At 49.8% G+C, this 17,232-nt stretch overlaps 1 protein-coding gene across 1 annotated transcript; it reads right to left on the bottom strand.

The window, feature by feature from the left end:
• Positions 1-897: 897 nt before the first annotated feature.
• Positions 898-16,514, bottom strand: LRRC75B (leucine rich repeat containing 75B). The gene is made up of 4 exons (XM_009702155.1): positions 16,488-16,514; positions 15,938-16,066; positions 12,616-12,728; positions 898-1,551 (listed from the first exon to the last, which is right to left on the bottom strand). The coding sequence occupies exons 1-4, from the start codon at positions 16,512-16,514 to the stop codon at positions 1,029-1,031; spliced, it is 792 nt and encodes a 263-aa protein (XP_009700457.1). The 3' UTR covers positions 898-1,028.
• Between the last annotated feature and the right edge of the window lie 718 nt (positions 16,515-17,232).

Below are 17,232 nucleotides of genomic sequence, written 5' to 3'. Positions count from 1 at the left end.
ACAGCATTGGAAATGGCGATGCGGCTGCTCACGTCATGTCTGTATTACGAGGTATGAAATATGCCATGAGGAGCCAAAGCTTTGCGCTTTAGTTTGGGAAGTGCCCACCTCTGGCACGTTCACTGCTTGCTCCTCTAGAGCCACAGTTATGCGCTTAGCTGTCTGATTTTCCTCAATTTCACTTGGAACTTGTAATCGTAGTACAAAAGCACAGTTTTTGAAACCATTCCTCTAATCCACAAGACTGTTTCCCCTCCCTCTCCTCCCCCCTCCTCCCATCCCATCCCATCCCAACTCATCCCATCCCCCATGCTCCCACCAACACATACCTCCTTCCCCTCCCTCTCACCCCGGTCACACAGCAAATATCCTGATGCTGCAGTTCCAAGCCATGTGTCCGCCCCAGCCTATGCAATCCAATGGTCTCTGACCAAGTCCCTTTGTTCAGACGTTAATACAAAAGACACAATAGGAAAAAAACAAAACAAAAGGAGCCAGACACAAGAGGGAGACACACTGCCGGGCTCCGGCTCTGGCCTCTGAGCCCTTCAACTAAGCTCCACAGCAGCTAGGCTCTTGGGGTACCTCCTTTCATACTCAAGGCTGCAGGTCCCAAGGTTTCCAAGGTGCATAGGAAAAGGAAGAAAGGAAGTAAACTACAAGCCTGTTTCTGTTTTAGGTTCCCCCCCCATCCCTCTCCCTCAACCCAATGGCTGCTGGAGGATATTCTTGACTCCGACAGGTCTTTTCCAGTCTTCCAGTGAGACCCTGCCTGGGGACCAGGTTCACTGTAAGTCACTGGTTCCTCTCTGGAACGTGGGCGATGGGTTTGGCAGTGAGGGGAGGGAGTGGAGCACGTTGTGGGGGGACAACAGGCTTTTGTCTCACAGCAAGTGGGGGGGAGATGTCAGGGAAGGCGAGAGAAAAGAGCCAAAGGAAGCCGGTAAAGCTGGCCCTCTGCTTGATGTTTGTACTCAAGACTTCTCCTCGGGGCGGCTTCAGTGTGCCAGCGCCGGCCTGTTGTCCAGTCACCTCTCGCAGCCCTGCTGAGAAAAAGCACGTGGCGGGGTGCTTCCTGCTGCTTCATCCTCTGGCTGGCTGCCCTCGTGCCCGCCGGAGATCTCCGAGTCGCAGTCAAGCGCCTCATAGATGGTAGGCAGCGTGGTCTGCTGGCTGAGGCGCTTGCGCAGGCCCACGAGCAACGGCTGCGGCATGGAGGAGACGTCCACGTTGTTGCCGAGGTCAACCCAGGCCAGGCAAGGGAACTTGTTCATGTCCTTCATGGTGTCAGTCAGCTCTTTCATGGTTGCCCGTGTCAGTCGGTTGCCATTGAGGGAAAGGTGAGTGAGCTTGGGTAGCGCCCAGAGGAAGGGCAGCAGCAGGCGCACCATGTCATCATTCAGCTCAGTGAAGCTCAGGTCCACAGAGGTGAGGTGGTCCCCGTTGTTCTGCAGGTAGTAGGCCATGCGGTGGACATCCCGCATGGTCAGGGGGATCCCTGACAAATCCATGGAGTCCTGGCTCACCTTCTTCTGCAGGCTGGTCTTCAGACTAATGATGGAAAGGGGTAGAGACAGAGATCATTAAGGGGACCACTCTCATCCATCTCTCACCCAAGTGAGAGAGCACTTGGGACAGGGGAGAACTCCTTAAGAACATGGGCTAGAACGTTAAGCAAAGGGTTAATGGAGCTCACTGGGGAAACAAGCACAAGGTTTGCACCATGCCTCAGGGCAGACTGTGTCCTGGGGCTTTTCTCTATATTCTCAGCACATACACATAAACTTTGCCAGAACTGGCTAAACATAGGATGCTAAAGTGTCTTCCACTAGCACATTTCAAAGGGTTTCTCTGTATGTGCCTGTAGAGACGCTCCTGCACAGAAAGCAAAAATAACTATGGCAAGAAAACTTTCCAAGTGCACTGGTTTGCAGTGTGTAGGTGCTGTTTGTGTGCCGCCTCTCCAGGTGAATGCCAAGGTCTGTTGCAAACAGACTGTGCTGCAGGGCTACTGCAGAGGACAGCAGTGTTAAAAGGCTAAGAAATGGATATTTTATCAGGTAAACAATCTGTAGGCAAACTGCACTCCAGGAGTGGATTTACTGCATGTCCCTTTAAAAGCCTTCCCAAGCAGCACTTAGTCAGTAAGCAGCACCAGTGGCTGCCTATTTGGGTCTCTGTGGTCAGCAGATCATCTGGGATCTGCTGCAGCTGTGAGGAGGCGGGGAGGGCATAAGGGTGCTAAAAGAAATCTAGAGAGATGGTTTCAGTCATTTCTTTTGCTGTCTGCCTGGCAAGTGGAGTGAGGAGGAGGTAGGCAAGCTGTACAGCAGGCAAAGCTGTGCTGCGGGGCTGTTGGGTATGCAAAGGGAGTGGGATGTGGAGTTTTATGACGGACTGTGGATTTGTTAGAGTGCTGTGAGAAGTGGGAGCTGTGGGGCTATAGGAGCTGGTGGGGATATGTTGCACGACTGAGTAGAAATGTGTGTTGGTGTAACATAGGAGAACCTTATCCCTTAGTGTAAATTGCATTAGTCTTGCTGTCATTTCAGACACATCTAGCTTTATGGATATGGGAGCCCTAGTAGGGCCCCCACTAGTGTCATTAATCATGTGCTCAGTGGGTCTATAAGTGCCTTGTTGAGCTTGGGAGGAGCAGGGTGGGTTAAAAATTAACCACCAATTCGAAGGTCCCCACTCTTCCTATCTGGCTCTCTGTAGTGTCCTGCACACCTGTGGCACAGCCAGTCCCTGAAAGCAATGGGTACATGGGGACATGCAATTTCCTCGGAGGAGGCTGCAGCACCGCAGGAGCTCCCGTGGCAGGTGAGAATGTCCCGACGAGCCTTAGTGTTGCCAGGTCCTTCTGTAGCTGTGGCGAGGATGTGCCGCTGCCTCTATAGCTTTGCTTTACATATGCAGTTCATGGCATCCTGGAAATTTGTCCTTAATAATCCCCTATGAGCATGTGATGACACAAGTGAATAAATGCATCAGTGCAGGCAACAGCCCTTCATGGACACACTCAACCCGGGCAAACCTGTAGCTGTGCTTCCTTGTAGGAGCGTGAGGTGGAAAGACCTCGTGCCCTGCCCTGTCAGTTCTCGAGCCCACAAATTCCTGCTCTGGGTTTAGCAGCACTTTGTTCAGGCTACTTCTGGGCGTCCTTGTGCTTCTCGTGGGAATTCACTGTGCAAGGCTGAGGCTGTATCTGCAAGCATGCATTTCAGCTAATGAGCTCTCGTGGTAGAGAGGTAATAACAGTACGGAGTAACTTATATTTAGACCTAAAGGTTTAGAAGAGCCTTACGTATTACTTACTAAATGTTTATACTTTACATGACCCAGACTACTCCTCAGTGGATCACAGGAGGGACAAGGGGAGCAGTGCTTGTCTGTACTGTCAAACAGCAGAGACTGATGTACTGGTGAATTATAATTGGTCTGAAAGCACACAAGTGAGTTCTCCAAGGGGCCTTCACTTGATATCTCTCCAATATCACGGCCCCAGAGACAGGATTGTGAAGAATTAATGAGCCACATCGCTTGTAGCAACGGTGCAGTTCTCTTAGCTGCTGCAGTAGCAGCAGGAGTTGTGAACTGTGCATGCTGCAGCCTGGATGGCACTGGGCTATCCTTCCTTTTCCTGCTAATCCAAGGGATGCTTGGTATCAGCCCAGGCTGCCTGGGAGCTCTATTTCTTCAACTCTCCTGGAAAAACAATGTGTGCTTTTTTGTATAGCTTGTCACCAACCACTGGCAGTGATGGAGCACAATCTACCGCAAAAGAAGGTTCGACTCATATAAAATCTATCAGCACCTGGGCTCAAAGCTGGAAGAATTTTAAGTCTCCTCTGGCACAATGTTTAGCTTGCTAGGTGTTTTATGTGGGTGTTTGATATAGAGTGCTCATTGTTCTAGCAAAACCAAGCATCAAATGCACAGTGGAGGTGTGCATTCATATTGGTCAGATTAAGCAGGGAGAAATGAATCTTGAGTGTAAAAACCTGACTGCATAGGGGAAACAGTCCCCTATATGCAGTAAAGGCTGGTACAAGAGATGAGACAGAAGCCTGCTCTGGCCTGTATTGGTTTAGAGTAAGACTTCGTTGGGGGTGTGGGGGAACACAGGATGAACAAGCACAGAAGCAAGCCTGTCATTACTTCAGTGCCTATTTTGTGCAAACGCAGCCTGTGGCTCCTGGAAAGTCTCTTCCCCAATGCTGTCAACCCATGGCAGATCCGGGGTGGGGGGGCACAGAAAGGAGACATAAGCATAGGGACACCCCCCAGCCCCAAGCCTTGTCTGAGTCTGTGCAAAGCCTCCTCTGACCTTCCTATTGTGAGGCTACAGGGAACAAGCTTTAGTGCTCCCAGTTTGGTACGGGGATGGGAACCAGGCTGGAGTGGGGACCACTGGAGGGCACGTCTGAGCCAGCACCGCTCCCTCGGCGGGGCCTCAGCACTCAGGTGCCGGTTTTCTGGCTGTGTCAGCAGTTTGAATGGCTCTTGGGGTCCCCTTTTAGGGTGACTTGGCTCTGAGTGCAGACAGCGGTAAGTGAGGGGAAATGTCGTCAGGACAAAAGTGATGGGCTTGTCTGCCTCGGCCCGTTAAGCCTCCTCTCCTGTTGACTGCTATGCAGGGACTGCAGTAATAAGTCATGGATTGTGCTCTGACCAGAGCAGGTACCTTCTGCTGCTCTCCCCAGCAACAAGCCAATACCCCAAGGAGGCTTTAATCAAGCAGACAAATTATCCTCCCATAATTGATTCTCCAGACTGGACTGCCTCTGGCTGAATGTGCTTAAACCCTCCTGCCTCCCGTCCTGTGCCAGAGCCCTCCCTCCCTCCTTTGCTGGCTTGTTTTTCTTTCCTTTCCTGTGTTTTTGCTGCTTCCTTTTGCCCTCATTACTGTACCTGCCAGGGTGACTGTGGGCCTCCTGTGTTTAAGTTGTTCTCTTGCCTATAAAAATGCCTCTCGTAGGGATATGTCTGTAGAAGCCTCGCCCTGGTGGACGTAGCCCCTAATGCTGCAGCCAGGCCCTCAGCTCTTTGGTAAGTGCTGAAGCTTGAGATCTGATGCCACACGCCTGCTGTGAACCCTGACAGCTCTCCTCCTCGCCTCCTTGGTCTTTCTGTGCAGCTCAATACCGTCTCTGGGGCAGGGCACAGAATGGCTGCTTACTTCTTCTCCTCTATTGCTTTAGAGGTAAATATATCTGCTGTCAGAAAAGGGACAAGGAGATGGGGGTAAATGCTTTACTCTGAATTATCTGACACTTAGGGGTGTTTTTTGGAGCTCTGCTAAGCTCGGTTTCTTTTGGGGGCAGTGGGGCGGGGGGGGGCATGATACACAGGACACCGAGCTCTCAGATACTTGTGCAGCAGCTGAGAAAATGCCAGGTTTATTTCCAGGGAAATGGGTCATCTATTATCCCCTAATTTCTGCAAGTAAAATAGGCTTGAAGATTGCTTCAGCTGCAGAAGCTTTTTTTCCTTTGTGCGAGACAAAACAGCTACTTAGCGACATGGCTCTTGATGCCCATGGGACTTGTGGGCAGAGGACTGCAAAGCACTGGAGGCTGGATTAACCTAATGCTACCGCAACTGGTGCTGTGTGCAGATTTATAATTGTGGAGATTTGCATCTAACGAGGATCTGGACCCTGGATGCAGGGAAGCAGACTGTGTTTGTATTATCTACAGCAAGTTTAGAGAGGAAACAACCCCCCACTCCCTCAGATGCTGGAGAAATGGCTGCAAGTGAGAAATTCTGTGAAACTTTGAGCAAGAAGCAAGGGCAATCAGCAGCCTGTCCCCTACTGCCTGCCTGGAGCTAGATGCAGCATCCAGTCAGGAACGGTGCCTGCCCGCCCTCCTGTTTGTAAGGGATCAATGCCCTGCCTGCAACCCTGGTCCAGCCCTGCTGAGGGATGACGGCTCTTCTAGGTACATCTCCTTGTTTCTCTCATGTGAAACAAGGTTTTTTGTGTGTTTTTTTTTTTTTCTTGCATTGTTCCCAACTCCCTCCTTGGGGTCTGGCCTTTCTCCCACTGACGTGCAGGCAGCCTTTTCTCCACCCTCACTGCCAATTGTCCCTTACCTAGGTGCCAACTCTACTTTTCAGCGGGCATTAGCCAGCAGTCCCCAGGCTGCACCATGAGCCTGGCCATGCGACATCCAGCCAGGATCAGTCCAGACGGTGCAGGGGTCTGAGGGACCTGCAGGTGTCAGAGGAAAGCTCTCTATCTCAATCAGAAATGTGGGCCAGGAAAGGGATGAAACCATCTTGTGCTTCCCTTGGCTTTTTTCTGGGATAAAAATCATCTTCTCCCCATGTACGGCTCGGTCACTGTTCCTGCTTCCTGGGAACTCAGCTAACATAAGCAAATTCAGAGCTGTCTTGAGACGAAACAATTAGAAGACCTGAAATGAAGAGCTAGTTGTTTGTCTCCAGGACTTGTCCCAAGGGACCTAACCTTTACGCCCTCTTCCAGGTCCTTCTTTGAGTCCATGAATCTGAGGGCTCAGCACGTGTTTTTATTAGTACTAAATCCCTTCAACTTCTTGCTCATCAGCTAAATTCTTTGGTGGCTGCAGGGAAGGGGTGTAATGGCTCCTGACTGTTGCTCTGGTGGGACTTGCAGCTGCCACAGCGGTGCTTGGCCTCTTGTTAGCTTTGTGGGGTTTGGAGGAGCTTGTTCAGCCCAAGAATGTTCAGGTTCCTGGAGTCCCAGCCTCATTTCCTTATCTCCACGCTGTGGAGAGAGGCTGGGAGGAGGCGGTACGAGTCGGATAGGATTTCAGTAATGACAGATGCCCACTACTCCTTGCCTGTCTCTCTGGGGAATTACCAGCTTTCTTCCCCTCCTCCTCTTATTTTTACATTTAATTTGCCTTCAAGTGTAAAATTTTCCTGATGCCAGAGACTTCCATCACTATGCATCCCTGTTCATTAACAGGCGCTGCCAGTAGTGGCCAATTAGCCACGAGTCAGGTCTCTCTTGGCTGCTTTTCCTTGCATAGAACCTAGTGACAGGCATGTCTGGATGGCTCCTCTGCTTCCAACAGTGATTTAGGGGATGGACTCTGGGCTTTTTAATCACCTGCTTAGCATAATCTGCTTGCTCTGCTTCCCTGTGGCACAGGGTGCTGCTGTGCATGGCTGGCTTTAGCTGCCTCTAGTGAGACATGAAAACGGAAAGAGAAGCCTCAAAAGCATTGACCTAGACTAACCCAGCCCAAGCTGTTCTTAGGCTGGGCCCAGCATCTCTGCGAAGATGGAGGCAGTGCACAAACAGGCCACTTCCATGAGAAGTCCCCTGGTCACATCTCCATCCTTGTGCCCAAGCTCTTTTGATCAACTGTGGGGAGATCCCTCGCTGTGGAGAGAAGGGAGTGCAGAGGCAGCCTTTCTCCTACCACCGTCCCTCTGCAAGCTGGGTGGGATGTGGCTATCTGTAGGTGTTGATGCAGCTGAGCATCTCATGCTTCTCTTCCTCCTGGCTCTGCTGTCCTCTTTGCTTGAAGGGTGTTCAAGAGAGCTGTGAACCCTTGGCCTTTCTCTTGCTGCCACTTGATCCGTCCAAGGCCTCTGGTTGTTTCCCCTCCTTATGTAGGTCTATCCTAGCAAAGCAGGGAATAATGCTACCTCCTCACTGTAAATGTCATGTATTGCCTATGTCCTTGTCAGACCTCCAACTATGTAAGAGTCATGAAGGCATGATTCTTTTAACTACCATCTGCCACCCAGCCTCCATTATTTCACTCATGTTCTATGTCTCTATCAAAGTGTCCTGCTTCTCCTGCCTGCCAGTCTTGGACTTTTTCTTCCCATTTGTGACAGGGCGGTGTCAAGCTGCTGGATGACCCTTTCTGCCATCTCTAACAGCCTTTGCAGATGTACCTGCCTCTTGCTGCTGGTGGTCCTGACCGTGGGTAGTGTTTGGGACTATCTGCACTGTAAGATGAGGGGACAGTTCCTGCCTCTCTCCACAACTTATTCACTAGCTTATGTCTGTCCAGCTGACATCTCTGAGCAGCAGCTTCTTGAAAACATTGTGTGGGGCAGTTCCTGTACTCCCGTATGACTATTACCATGTGGCTTCAGTTAACTAGACTGGTATTCTCTAACTTGGCTTCCTATCTCTAAAGCAGGAATGACGGTGCCTATTTACCCTGTTGCATAAGGGGGACAAGAAGCTGTAGTTAATATTCACCTCATGCCATGTGAAGGCTAGAATCTAAACTGCTGGAGCTGTCATCTGCAGCCCTGAGTGATGTTTTCAAGAATAAAAAAAGATCCAAAGCCCTTCAGAGCTGTTTCCTTGAATTCTTCTAGACACAAGTGCTTTCATTGCATTTTAAAAGTGCATCTAATGCTGCAAGGTCTGAGCAATGCACATCAGTAACTGAGGAATGGAGCAATGAGCCCCGAAGGGATATTCTACCCAGCTTTGGATTAGCCAAGATGAAATTCACTCAGATGAGCGAAGTATAACTGTGGTGAGACTTGTGAAAAGGAAAGCCCAGATGCATGTAGTTTGGGAATTAACTCCATACACACAACTGCCTTTGCTCTTCCGGAACCAGGCACTGTGTGAAAAATCTGGGGTTTTTCTGTGCCAGGAACACCTTGATTGTAAAGATTGTTCTGTGTTTACTGCCTGCATGTTTTGTGGATTCAGGTTTGATCCTTTGCACTCAAGAAAGGAAGTAGCTGCACTGAAGTTGCTAGCCCTGGGGATGATGCAAGTGGAAGATACATAAGGTTCCCTGGCACGGCTTTGCCAAGTCAGCTCAGTTGTAATCCACAGCTTCTTGATGGCAGTACTGGGCTGTGATCCAGCTCTCCAGACAAAGGCTCTCTTCACCTGATACCCTTCTCCCTTTCTACTCTGAACTTCAGTGTGTCTTGCACTCAAAAAGTAATACACCCTCCAGGTCCAGCCCTGTTCTGGAGGGAGATGGTGGCACTTGTACTAGCACATGCAGTTTTCCTTAATTCAGCATTGCAGGAAGCCTCAGGACTTCTGAAAACAGGAATTAATAATATCAAAACATTCTGCACCTGTCAAAATTTCACAGAAGTGGTGTTGACAGCCTAAAAAGCCTATGTTTGTGTAGAGGAGCATTTCTTAATCTATTGCTCTTTACACTATAAATGTCAATTTAATGAGAAAGTGAAGCTGGAGTTATAGAACAGTCTAGGATGCATTCTGCTCATTAAGTGCGAGTGATCTATACAGCTGTAAAACGGTTTTAAACTGAATTTCCATTAGGATATAAGGGACTGAAAATTATGCAGTAAAGTCATGCTGATCCCTGCTTCAGAAATCCTATCCTCCAGCTTTTGAGCTTTTAATTTTAACACCCCCCCTCCCACCCCAAAGTAAATCCCCCAAGAGCTCACCTCCCCTGTTTGGTTAGGCAGCCAACCCAAGCAGGGTCAGCTGCGAGGCGGGTGCGGGCTGTTTGCTGGAGGCTGCAGACCTGAGATAGGATTTTGCAGGAAAGGAGAATTGAACTGCTTGCTTTCCGTGTGGCAAGCTTGTCTGAGTATCACCTGGACAGCTGAAATAGTCTTTTTGGGTGACTGCACAGCTGGGATTCTGCTACACCTTCCTCGTACAAGGCAGACAGCCACTGTCAAGAACCCACAGGCAAGGATGCAGAGGGCAAACTGCCTCCCAGCATCACCTTTGACAGTTTAATCAAGCAGAGAAACCAGAAACAGCCTGGGCTGGGTTTCTCCTACTTGCTTCAGCTGCTGTTGTATTGAGTCTGCTGTGCTGCAATGAGCTTTCTCCTTCCACGCTTCTGTACAGACTCTGCTTCTGTCCTGTGTATCAAAACAGGACTGCTTGAACAAATGTATCTTATCCCTTCTGCTTTATCGGTTCGTGGGTGGCTCGGGTTTGTACTTGCTGGATGTTTTGGGTCCCACAGAGAGTAGATGGGGACGTAACTACAGTTGGTTTGTTTCTGACCCACTGGTTTGCTATTTGGTGGTGGGGAGGAACACCTGGTGCATGATCTGGCTCCAGTATTGCAGGTCTTTCCCATCTCCCATACCACATCTCCCTAATAGCCCAAATGTAATTAAAACCTTGCAGGTGCTCTAAGCTCTCTATATGGCTGGGCTTGTTAATTATCTCCTGGACCCAGCTAACATGCTGCCAGAAAGCAGAAATCACATTTCAGAAGAGAACAAGAGGGTTCTGCATCAGCTCTGTGAAAGCGCGAAGCCAAAGCCCAGGAGACTGCAAAAGCGAGAGGAGAATTCAGTTCCTGAATGTGGTTTCCATGCACTGATTTCTCCCTGCTGTCCCAAATCCCCACTAGATTTTAGAAATGCCTTCAAAGTATTGCTGCTACACCTGTGCTTTTTACAGGACCTTGACAGCAGGAAGGATACAAGCCAAAGGCGTGGGTTCAGAGACAGACATTACAGAGAATACTCCCACTAGCAGACAGGGAAGTGGAGAATTCAGATCAGGTAAAAACAGCCTGCCTGGACACAATTAGGCCCTGATATCTCCAAATGAAGCAGCTATTTCTTGCCTTCCTGCTACTGACAACATCCATTTTCTCGCAGCGGCCTCGGATGCCAACTCCGCAGGCGCCTTTTGCCGCAAACTGCAAACCAGTTCCTCTCCACTCTTTTAAGAGGAAGCTCTGCTGTTTAATATTTAATGAAAATTATTTTGTACCTTATGTAACACCTTGCAGCTGGGCCTGACTGCCAGGCAGAGCCGCCCATTTTAGACCTATATTTCCCTCCATCGCGCATTGCCTTGCTGCCCTCTCTCTGCTTGTGCTCACAGATGCTCTGTACCTGGCCAATACTTTGGGCCTGACCCCTCGATGTGGGATTTGGGCTCACGGGGCCCAGAGCTCTTTGTCGGGCCACAGACCTCTCTGTGGTGTTAGTAAGCGATGAGTTTGCAGTAGGCAGTCCTCTGCTTTCCCTGGGCTGTGCAATCAGAGGGAACACCTCCAGTTTGACTCTCCAGTCTGGAGTCCAACTGGAGAAGAGGTTTGTTCTGCTAGCAAAGAGGAGGTAGAGGGTTGGGTTAGTAGCAGCAGGGAGGGATTTTTCACTTGGAAAACCAGAATGAGGTTGGGTTTCAGCAAAAGGGAGCTTGGAAAGGAACAGAGACAGCCACCCTCTATAGAGTTCTCCCTGCCTCCAGCACTTCTTGTCTTTAAGCCTCCCTATCTTGAGAGGGGACAGGGATGAGGTCAGACCTGCTCCCTATATCCTGTATCTCCAGCATGCTGCAGGATCCCATAGGGAAAATATCATCTAACTGAGTGGGTCTGAAAAAGGACTCGCTCAGCTCTGGTCCCTCGGTCTTGTTCTGTGCTGCGGTTCCCACCTGCATATCGACGCAAACAGTCCTGCCCTGTGGGGTGCTGGGGATGAGAGCATTGAAACTCACAGAGCGCTCAGATTTGGTGGCAAAGTGGGGCCACAGGTATGAGAGGCAGATGGCCTGGGAATCATGGTATTAGGGATTTTATTCCTTAAGATGCACTGGGGATCTGCCTCTGAGTCGGAACGAAAGGTATGATGGAAATGTCAATTCCCATGGGGGATTTTAAGTTGCTGGCACATGCATCAAAGACTGAAAGTCTCAGAAAAGCCCAAGGCCATTCTCAGAGTACTGCCAATTTTGCATTTCTTTTTATCAAATCCTGCATTTATTCCTGTGAAGCTAATGGGGCTGACATGAGCTCTTTTCTTGGTCATTTCTCTGTCGTTTCTTCAGCAGTGGTGATCTGTGTCACAGGAACAGGCTTTCCTTGAAGAAAACGGGGAGAGAAGGGGTGAATTTGAAAGAAGTAGGGATTGCTCTTTATCTGGTTAGAAAAGCCAGCAAGTGTCAAGGAGAGAACAAGTGTGGGTGTCTGAATACATTTGTAGTAGTGGAAAGCAGCTGCCATCCAGTCGCTGTCAGTGGCCAATGTGCTTTGAGTTGGGTTCCCTCTGTGTGAGGCTCTGCACCATCTCAGGTCCCTCTCCTGGTCCTGGCAGAGAAGTGGGAGGTAAGTAAGGACGGTCACCTCTCTGCCAGCCACCCTCAAGTGGTTCCTACTGAATGGGGTGATTAGCTTGCGGTTGTGCCTCGTAATGGGAGACCTTCCCCGCAGGCAGGGAAGTTTTACTGGGATAAACAAGGATGAAGTGGGATGCAGAGCTGGGGGCCAGCTTGGCTCAGCTCAGCACACGGGTGCGTGTATCTGCAAGGCTGCCAGCTTTGGCCATGTTCCTAGGGCCAAACACCCTGCAGGCCCTGCTGGGAGGGTTGTCTGCACTGTGTGATCAGTGGGATTGATTGCAACGTGATGGGAGAGGTTGAGGAACTGTAAGACTACCTAAAAAGGAGTAAATAGCAAACGAGATCAAGGAGAGGGGTGTTGGTACTGATCCTGTGCTGTTTGGCTGAGGTTTTCTAAGAGACTGAGCAGTGGCTGCCATGCAGGTTTTCAGTCCTGCCTTTCTCTGAGAAGGGCAGTAGTGGCAGACTGGGATGGTGCTTGGCTGCAGCACAGTTTCCGCTGGTTGATCCTCCTCCGTGCCCATCCACCCTGTCCCTGCCAGGCTGCTTACCACACTTGGGACTTCCTCCGGGGCATGCCGTGACGGTGCCATTTCGAGTGGGGGGTTAGGTGGTAAATCAGCTGTCTGCAGATCCTGTCCGAGGATTTCCAGGGGTCATATTCCTGAAAGCAAGGGGACAGCTTAGACACTGCCTGCGCCACAGCAGAACAGGAGGCAAGAGGGAGGACAGAGGAAGATGGAAAAGGAACAGAGGTGGTAGTGGAGCAGGGGCCATGTATGTAAGGGAGGAGATGAAGAGAAGAGAGGATGAAAGAGAAGGTCTGAGATGCCTCTGCCACATGCCATCTCCTGGGGTGCAGGAGGAGCAGTAGAAGCTCTGCACTGCCAGGAAGGACCTCAGCCCAGCCAGCATGCTCCTGCCCAGAGTGGGGCTGCACTTTCACACCCTGCCCAGGAGCAAGTGGAGCTCAGAAGAGGGGGTTATTTTCGAGAGCTGTGGCAGCGGGTCCGGCTCTAGGCCAGGCAACAGGGGTGCTGATAATGGTGGCTCTAGGCAGGTGGCTGACAATGCAAGGGCTCTAGGCAGGGACCCCCTACACCCTTTTCTTCAAAAGATCTCCACTTTCAAAAAAGCCCAGTGTAGGGGCAGCACGGGTGTCTCAGCTCCTCACTGCTGTATCCTGAGCAGCACCCGTCCCCAGCAGTGCAGACAGGCTGCCAACTCATTGTGTTACAGGACTATGCTCAATTTCTATCAATTACCTTGTTGCCATCTTCCAAACACATACTGTCTTTGGACCCACTATCTGTTACCCTGACATGGAAAGTTCACCCTTGCCTCATCCCCAAGGTGCTTCTTGTTGGAAGAGATGTGCCCTGGGACATCCCTGCCCCTCCCACAGCAGCACCCTGACTCTGTTCCCTGCCATGCTCCAGCTGGGAGATGCCAGGACAGGGAACTAGTGAGTTCCCCATACTCCATCTTACTGCCTTGCAGTCCATTCAGCAGTAACTCATTAGAAAAAGATGGCACCAAGACAGTTGCTACTTTCCTGAGTTTATTTTTACACATGTTCTCTATCACCATGACTTTGAACAGCACCTCTCTTCCTCTAGTGAAGCAGAATGGCAAATGGCAGCTGCTGAAGGCTGGGATTTCTGCCTCCTCTGTCATATTTTCCAAATGCTGACACACACCTGCATTCCCATTCCTCAGCCCTCCAGCCATGGTGCAACATGTGGATTTAGGGATTTGATAGGTAAACACATAGTAAAGCTGTCAGGGAATATGCTAATTTATTCTTTATTGCAAGCAGTTAAAGTGCTGTACTGTGGGCCAACAGCTGCACTGTGACTTTCCGAAGCAGCTGAACTCCCCAGGGATGCGCTGCCGGTATGTGATCGTTCTGCTGTGCCAAGTGGAGAGGGATCACAGCCTCAGTGCTGAGCTGAGCACCCCCTGTTCCCTGTCCCAGCTCCCCTAGGAACCCCACGGGGACTGGCCCCTGCCCTTGGGTTAGGTGCCTTGTTCTACACTACTACTGTGCTGGCAAGGCTGCAGCTGGCATCCTGCTGTCACCTACAACAGCAAACCTTTCCAAGTGGGTGCACGTGCGCTGCAGGCTTCAGCACAGAAGCTGGCACGATGCTCTGCAAGGGTTTGTTGGCTCACAACTGAGAATTACTCTCCTGTTCTTTCCCGTGTCCTCACTGATTTAATTTCCACAGACAGACTGGGAATTGCTCTCAGCCTGCTTGCCTGTAATGCAGTTACACCTACCAGATGCTCAGCCAGGGTTGGAGAGGGGACGTGGTCTGCCAGTGTTTGTGCTGGGCAGGGTGCTGGTGCTGTAGGGTACTGAGTCTCTCCAACCCCTTAATTAAACTCCTGTTAGCTTGAGGGGCAGCTCAGGTGCTCAACATCTTCCTTAGGAATGGGAAAAATGTCATCTATATAATGGTACGTGTGTCAGTGCAGATAAGCATGTGCATCTTTAAGACATGAAAATAGAGGGGTGGGTACATGCAGGTATATAAAAATTGGAGTGTGTTATCTGCTAGGCACCTGGGTACTGGAGGAGGGTAATGTCCCCTCATGCTGCCTCCCCTGAAGGGTGCTGCACAGCATGAGGTTGGAGATGGTCTGGCAGAACAGCTGGAGATGAGGTCAAATGAATTAGGTTAAGAGCTACTCCTGCTGCAACCCACCCCCTCCCTTTTTAGATGCTTATAAAATTTGCACAAGAATTACACTTGAAAAGGAAGATTTTTTTCAGGCTGCATTGCAGCCCGATGATGATGATTAAACTTTGGCTAAATGTAGTTTGTCTATTGAGACCTGACTGGTTAATTGTTATCAGAGCGCCTTGGGAGATGTCAGAACAAGGTTAGAAATGCCACTAATCTACACCAAGCATTCAGTGTATTCCCTAGGGCACCACTGTTTGCTCTGAGCTGTGTGTACTTAATATCTCTCTTTGAATAAAGAAATTCACTCTATTGCTCTCCTTATAAAGCAAACATGACACTTGCCAAGCCTGATGAGCAAATGGATGTGTTGCAAATCCAAGTATTTGTGGTGGCAAAGGATAACAGAAGTAGATGCTGGTGATGCAGTGTGACTGTGGTATCTGTGATGTTTGACTGCACTCAGCATGGCCTTTCTTTGTCTCTGCTCTCCTCGTTCTCTGAAGGAAAGTGCTGGAGCAGAGCAGGGATGTTGTGCACATGACACATTTGCTTCTTGAACCCCAAGTTGCAATATATTAGGTTGGACTTGATGATCTTTGAGGTCTCTTCCAACCATAACAATTCTATGATTCTGTATTCCTACAGCACCGTTCTTTACTCAGAGATCCGGGAGGTTATGGGGGGGGGATGTAATGCTGGGTTAGGGTAGTTACATATGGCAAAGGGCCCGACAAGAGAAAGGTTCTCCTCCTCCTGCAGAGGCACCAGCCTGGGCAGAGGTGCAGAGATCTCTGTTCCCCTCTGCAGTCCCAGAAGCCCCCCATAAGCTAGCTGCTTTGAACCTCTGGGGCATACCAGTGCATATGCCACCGCCATCTGCCCCATATATTTTTATCTGGCCTGTACCCTGTCATTAAGTTTACTATTGGCACAAAAAGCAAATTCCTGATTTCTGTGTGCGTAACCGCCCCCCTCCTTCAGTTGCATTCATGTTCTGAGGTAGTTTTAACTGATTTCTACAGAAATATGCACAATGATCTATATGGTACCACTCCGAGGGCATACACTGCCTGGTTCTGAAGGACTGCAGAGCACCACCCAGCACCAGCCATCCCATTAGGGCTCTCTTTGCATCAGTGCTATGTGGCAAAGTATTCATGGAGCTGAGGGAAGGGTTCACCTTTTTGGGACACTGCAGATCTCGAGCGAGGTTCATCAGCAAGTCATGGGAGATGGGATCCACCAAGTTGAGGAAAGTTGCATTTTTGTAGAGCACTTCATTGAGGAACGTTCCTTCTAGTCCCAGGTCCTACAAGAAAAACAGACAGTCAGATACATGGGCTTCCTTGGAGCTATAACCATGAGGTGTTTTGATACCAGAAAGTAAATCTGATGAGGTGCCAGCTGGCTGCTCAATACAGCAAACTATCCAACAAAGGTGAAGCAGCTGTGACTGACCCAGCATTTCTGTGATGGGGGATGTGGACAGCCAGAGAGCTGAATGATGTGCAGTGTTGAGCTGGTCAGCCTAGGGACTGACCACCTTGTTTCCACCTACCACAGGAAGGTGAGAGTGGTATCGTTTCCAGGCTGGTTTGAACCCAGAGAGAATTAGCTCCAGAAACTCAGAATTTTGTCAGCCTCTATGTGTGAATCTGTTGAAGAAGCTGAGCAGGAAGGCTGGCTCTAAACCTGCTTCTCCAATCTCAGATTTCCTGGAAGAATCAAACCTTTCTCAGGTATTTAGATACTGCCATACACCCTGGTGGTGGCTGGCTGAGCAAAAGTCCTGCCCATCAGTATGAGTTTAGCTGTGCTTTGAATTTCTCAGTAAGTGCTAAGCACTGGCACTATTGTCTTTTGGGTGTAATGCTAAATTTATAGGTAGCTCTACATGGCAGTCATGGGGAGTCCTCTTCCCGTCTTCCAGAGTGTGAGCTAGGGGTATGGAGTGCCTTTGGACGTGCTGGAAGAAACGTCAGCATCCTTGGGAACAAAAAGCTTCCAGGGGCCGGATGGGTGATACTGCAAAGAACTAAGCTGTTTCTTGCTAAGATCTAATATATGAGACAGTTATTACAATTGGGAGGTACCACAGAGCTGTGGGGAAAAAAAAAAAAAGCATCTGGGAAAGACAGATCCCATACTCGCATTAAAATACCCCAAGGGCAGAAAAAAACACCTCAGGGGTGGAAACATAGAGCAAAAAAGCTCCCTAATAGGGGGATAGTGCTGGGTTTGATTCAGTTGACAAGGAGGGCTCAGCTAAGGGAGAAAACAAGTCCTATGCCCATTCTGTATGCTGCTGCCAGGAGAAATGAATAAGCAAATGGGTGCCCCATATGTTCGCGCTGCTCCACTGAATGTGTGCTTCAGGCACCGCCCAGTGAAAGATGCACTGAGGGCTCAAAAAAAAAAAAAAGGGGGGGGGGGGAAGCTGGGTGTGCGCACATACATCTCCAGCAGGGATGGAGC

Source organism: Cariama cristata, unplaced genomic scaffold (genome assembly GCF_000690535.1).
Source record: "Cariama cristata isolate BGI_N322 unplaced genomic scaffold, ASM69053v1 scaffold17470, whole genome shotgun sequence".
NCBI classification, from domain to species: domain Eukaryota; kingdom Metazoa; phylum Chordata; class Aves; order Cariamiformes; family Cariamidae; genus Cariama; species Cariama cristata.
This window is presented reverse-complemented; position numbering and strand designations above follow the sequence as displayed.

Excerpts from the sequence above, each read along its gene's own strand:
- LRRC75B (XM_009702155.1), bottom strand. The coding sequence starts at position 16,514 with ATGGCAGTATCTAAATACCTGAGAAAG. Across the intron at positions 12,729-15,937 it reads ATCTGCAGTGTCCCAAAAAG|GAATATGACCCCTGGAAATC; the intron begins GTGAACCCTTCC and ends CCTTGCTTTCAG. Across the intron at positions 1,552-12,615 it reads CGGAGGAAGTCCCAAGTGTG|TCTGAAGACCAGCCTGCAGA; the intron begins GTAAGCAGCCTG and ends TTCCATCATTAG.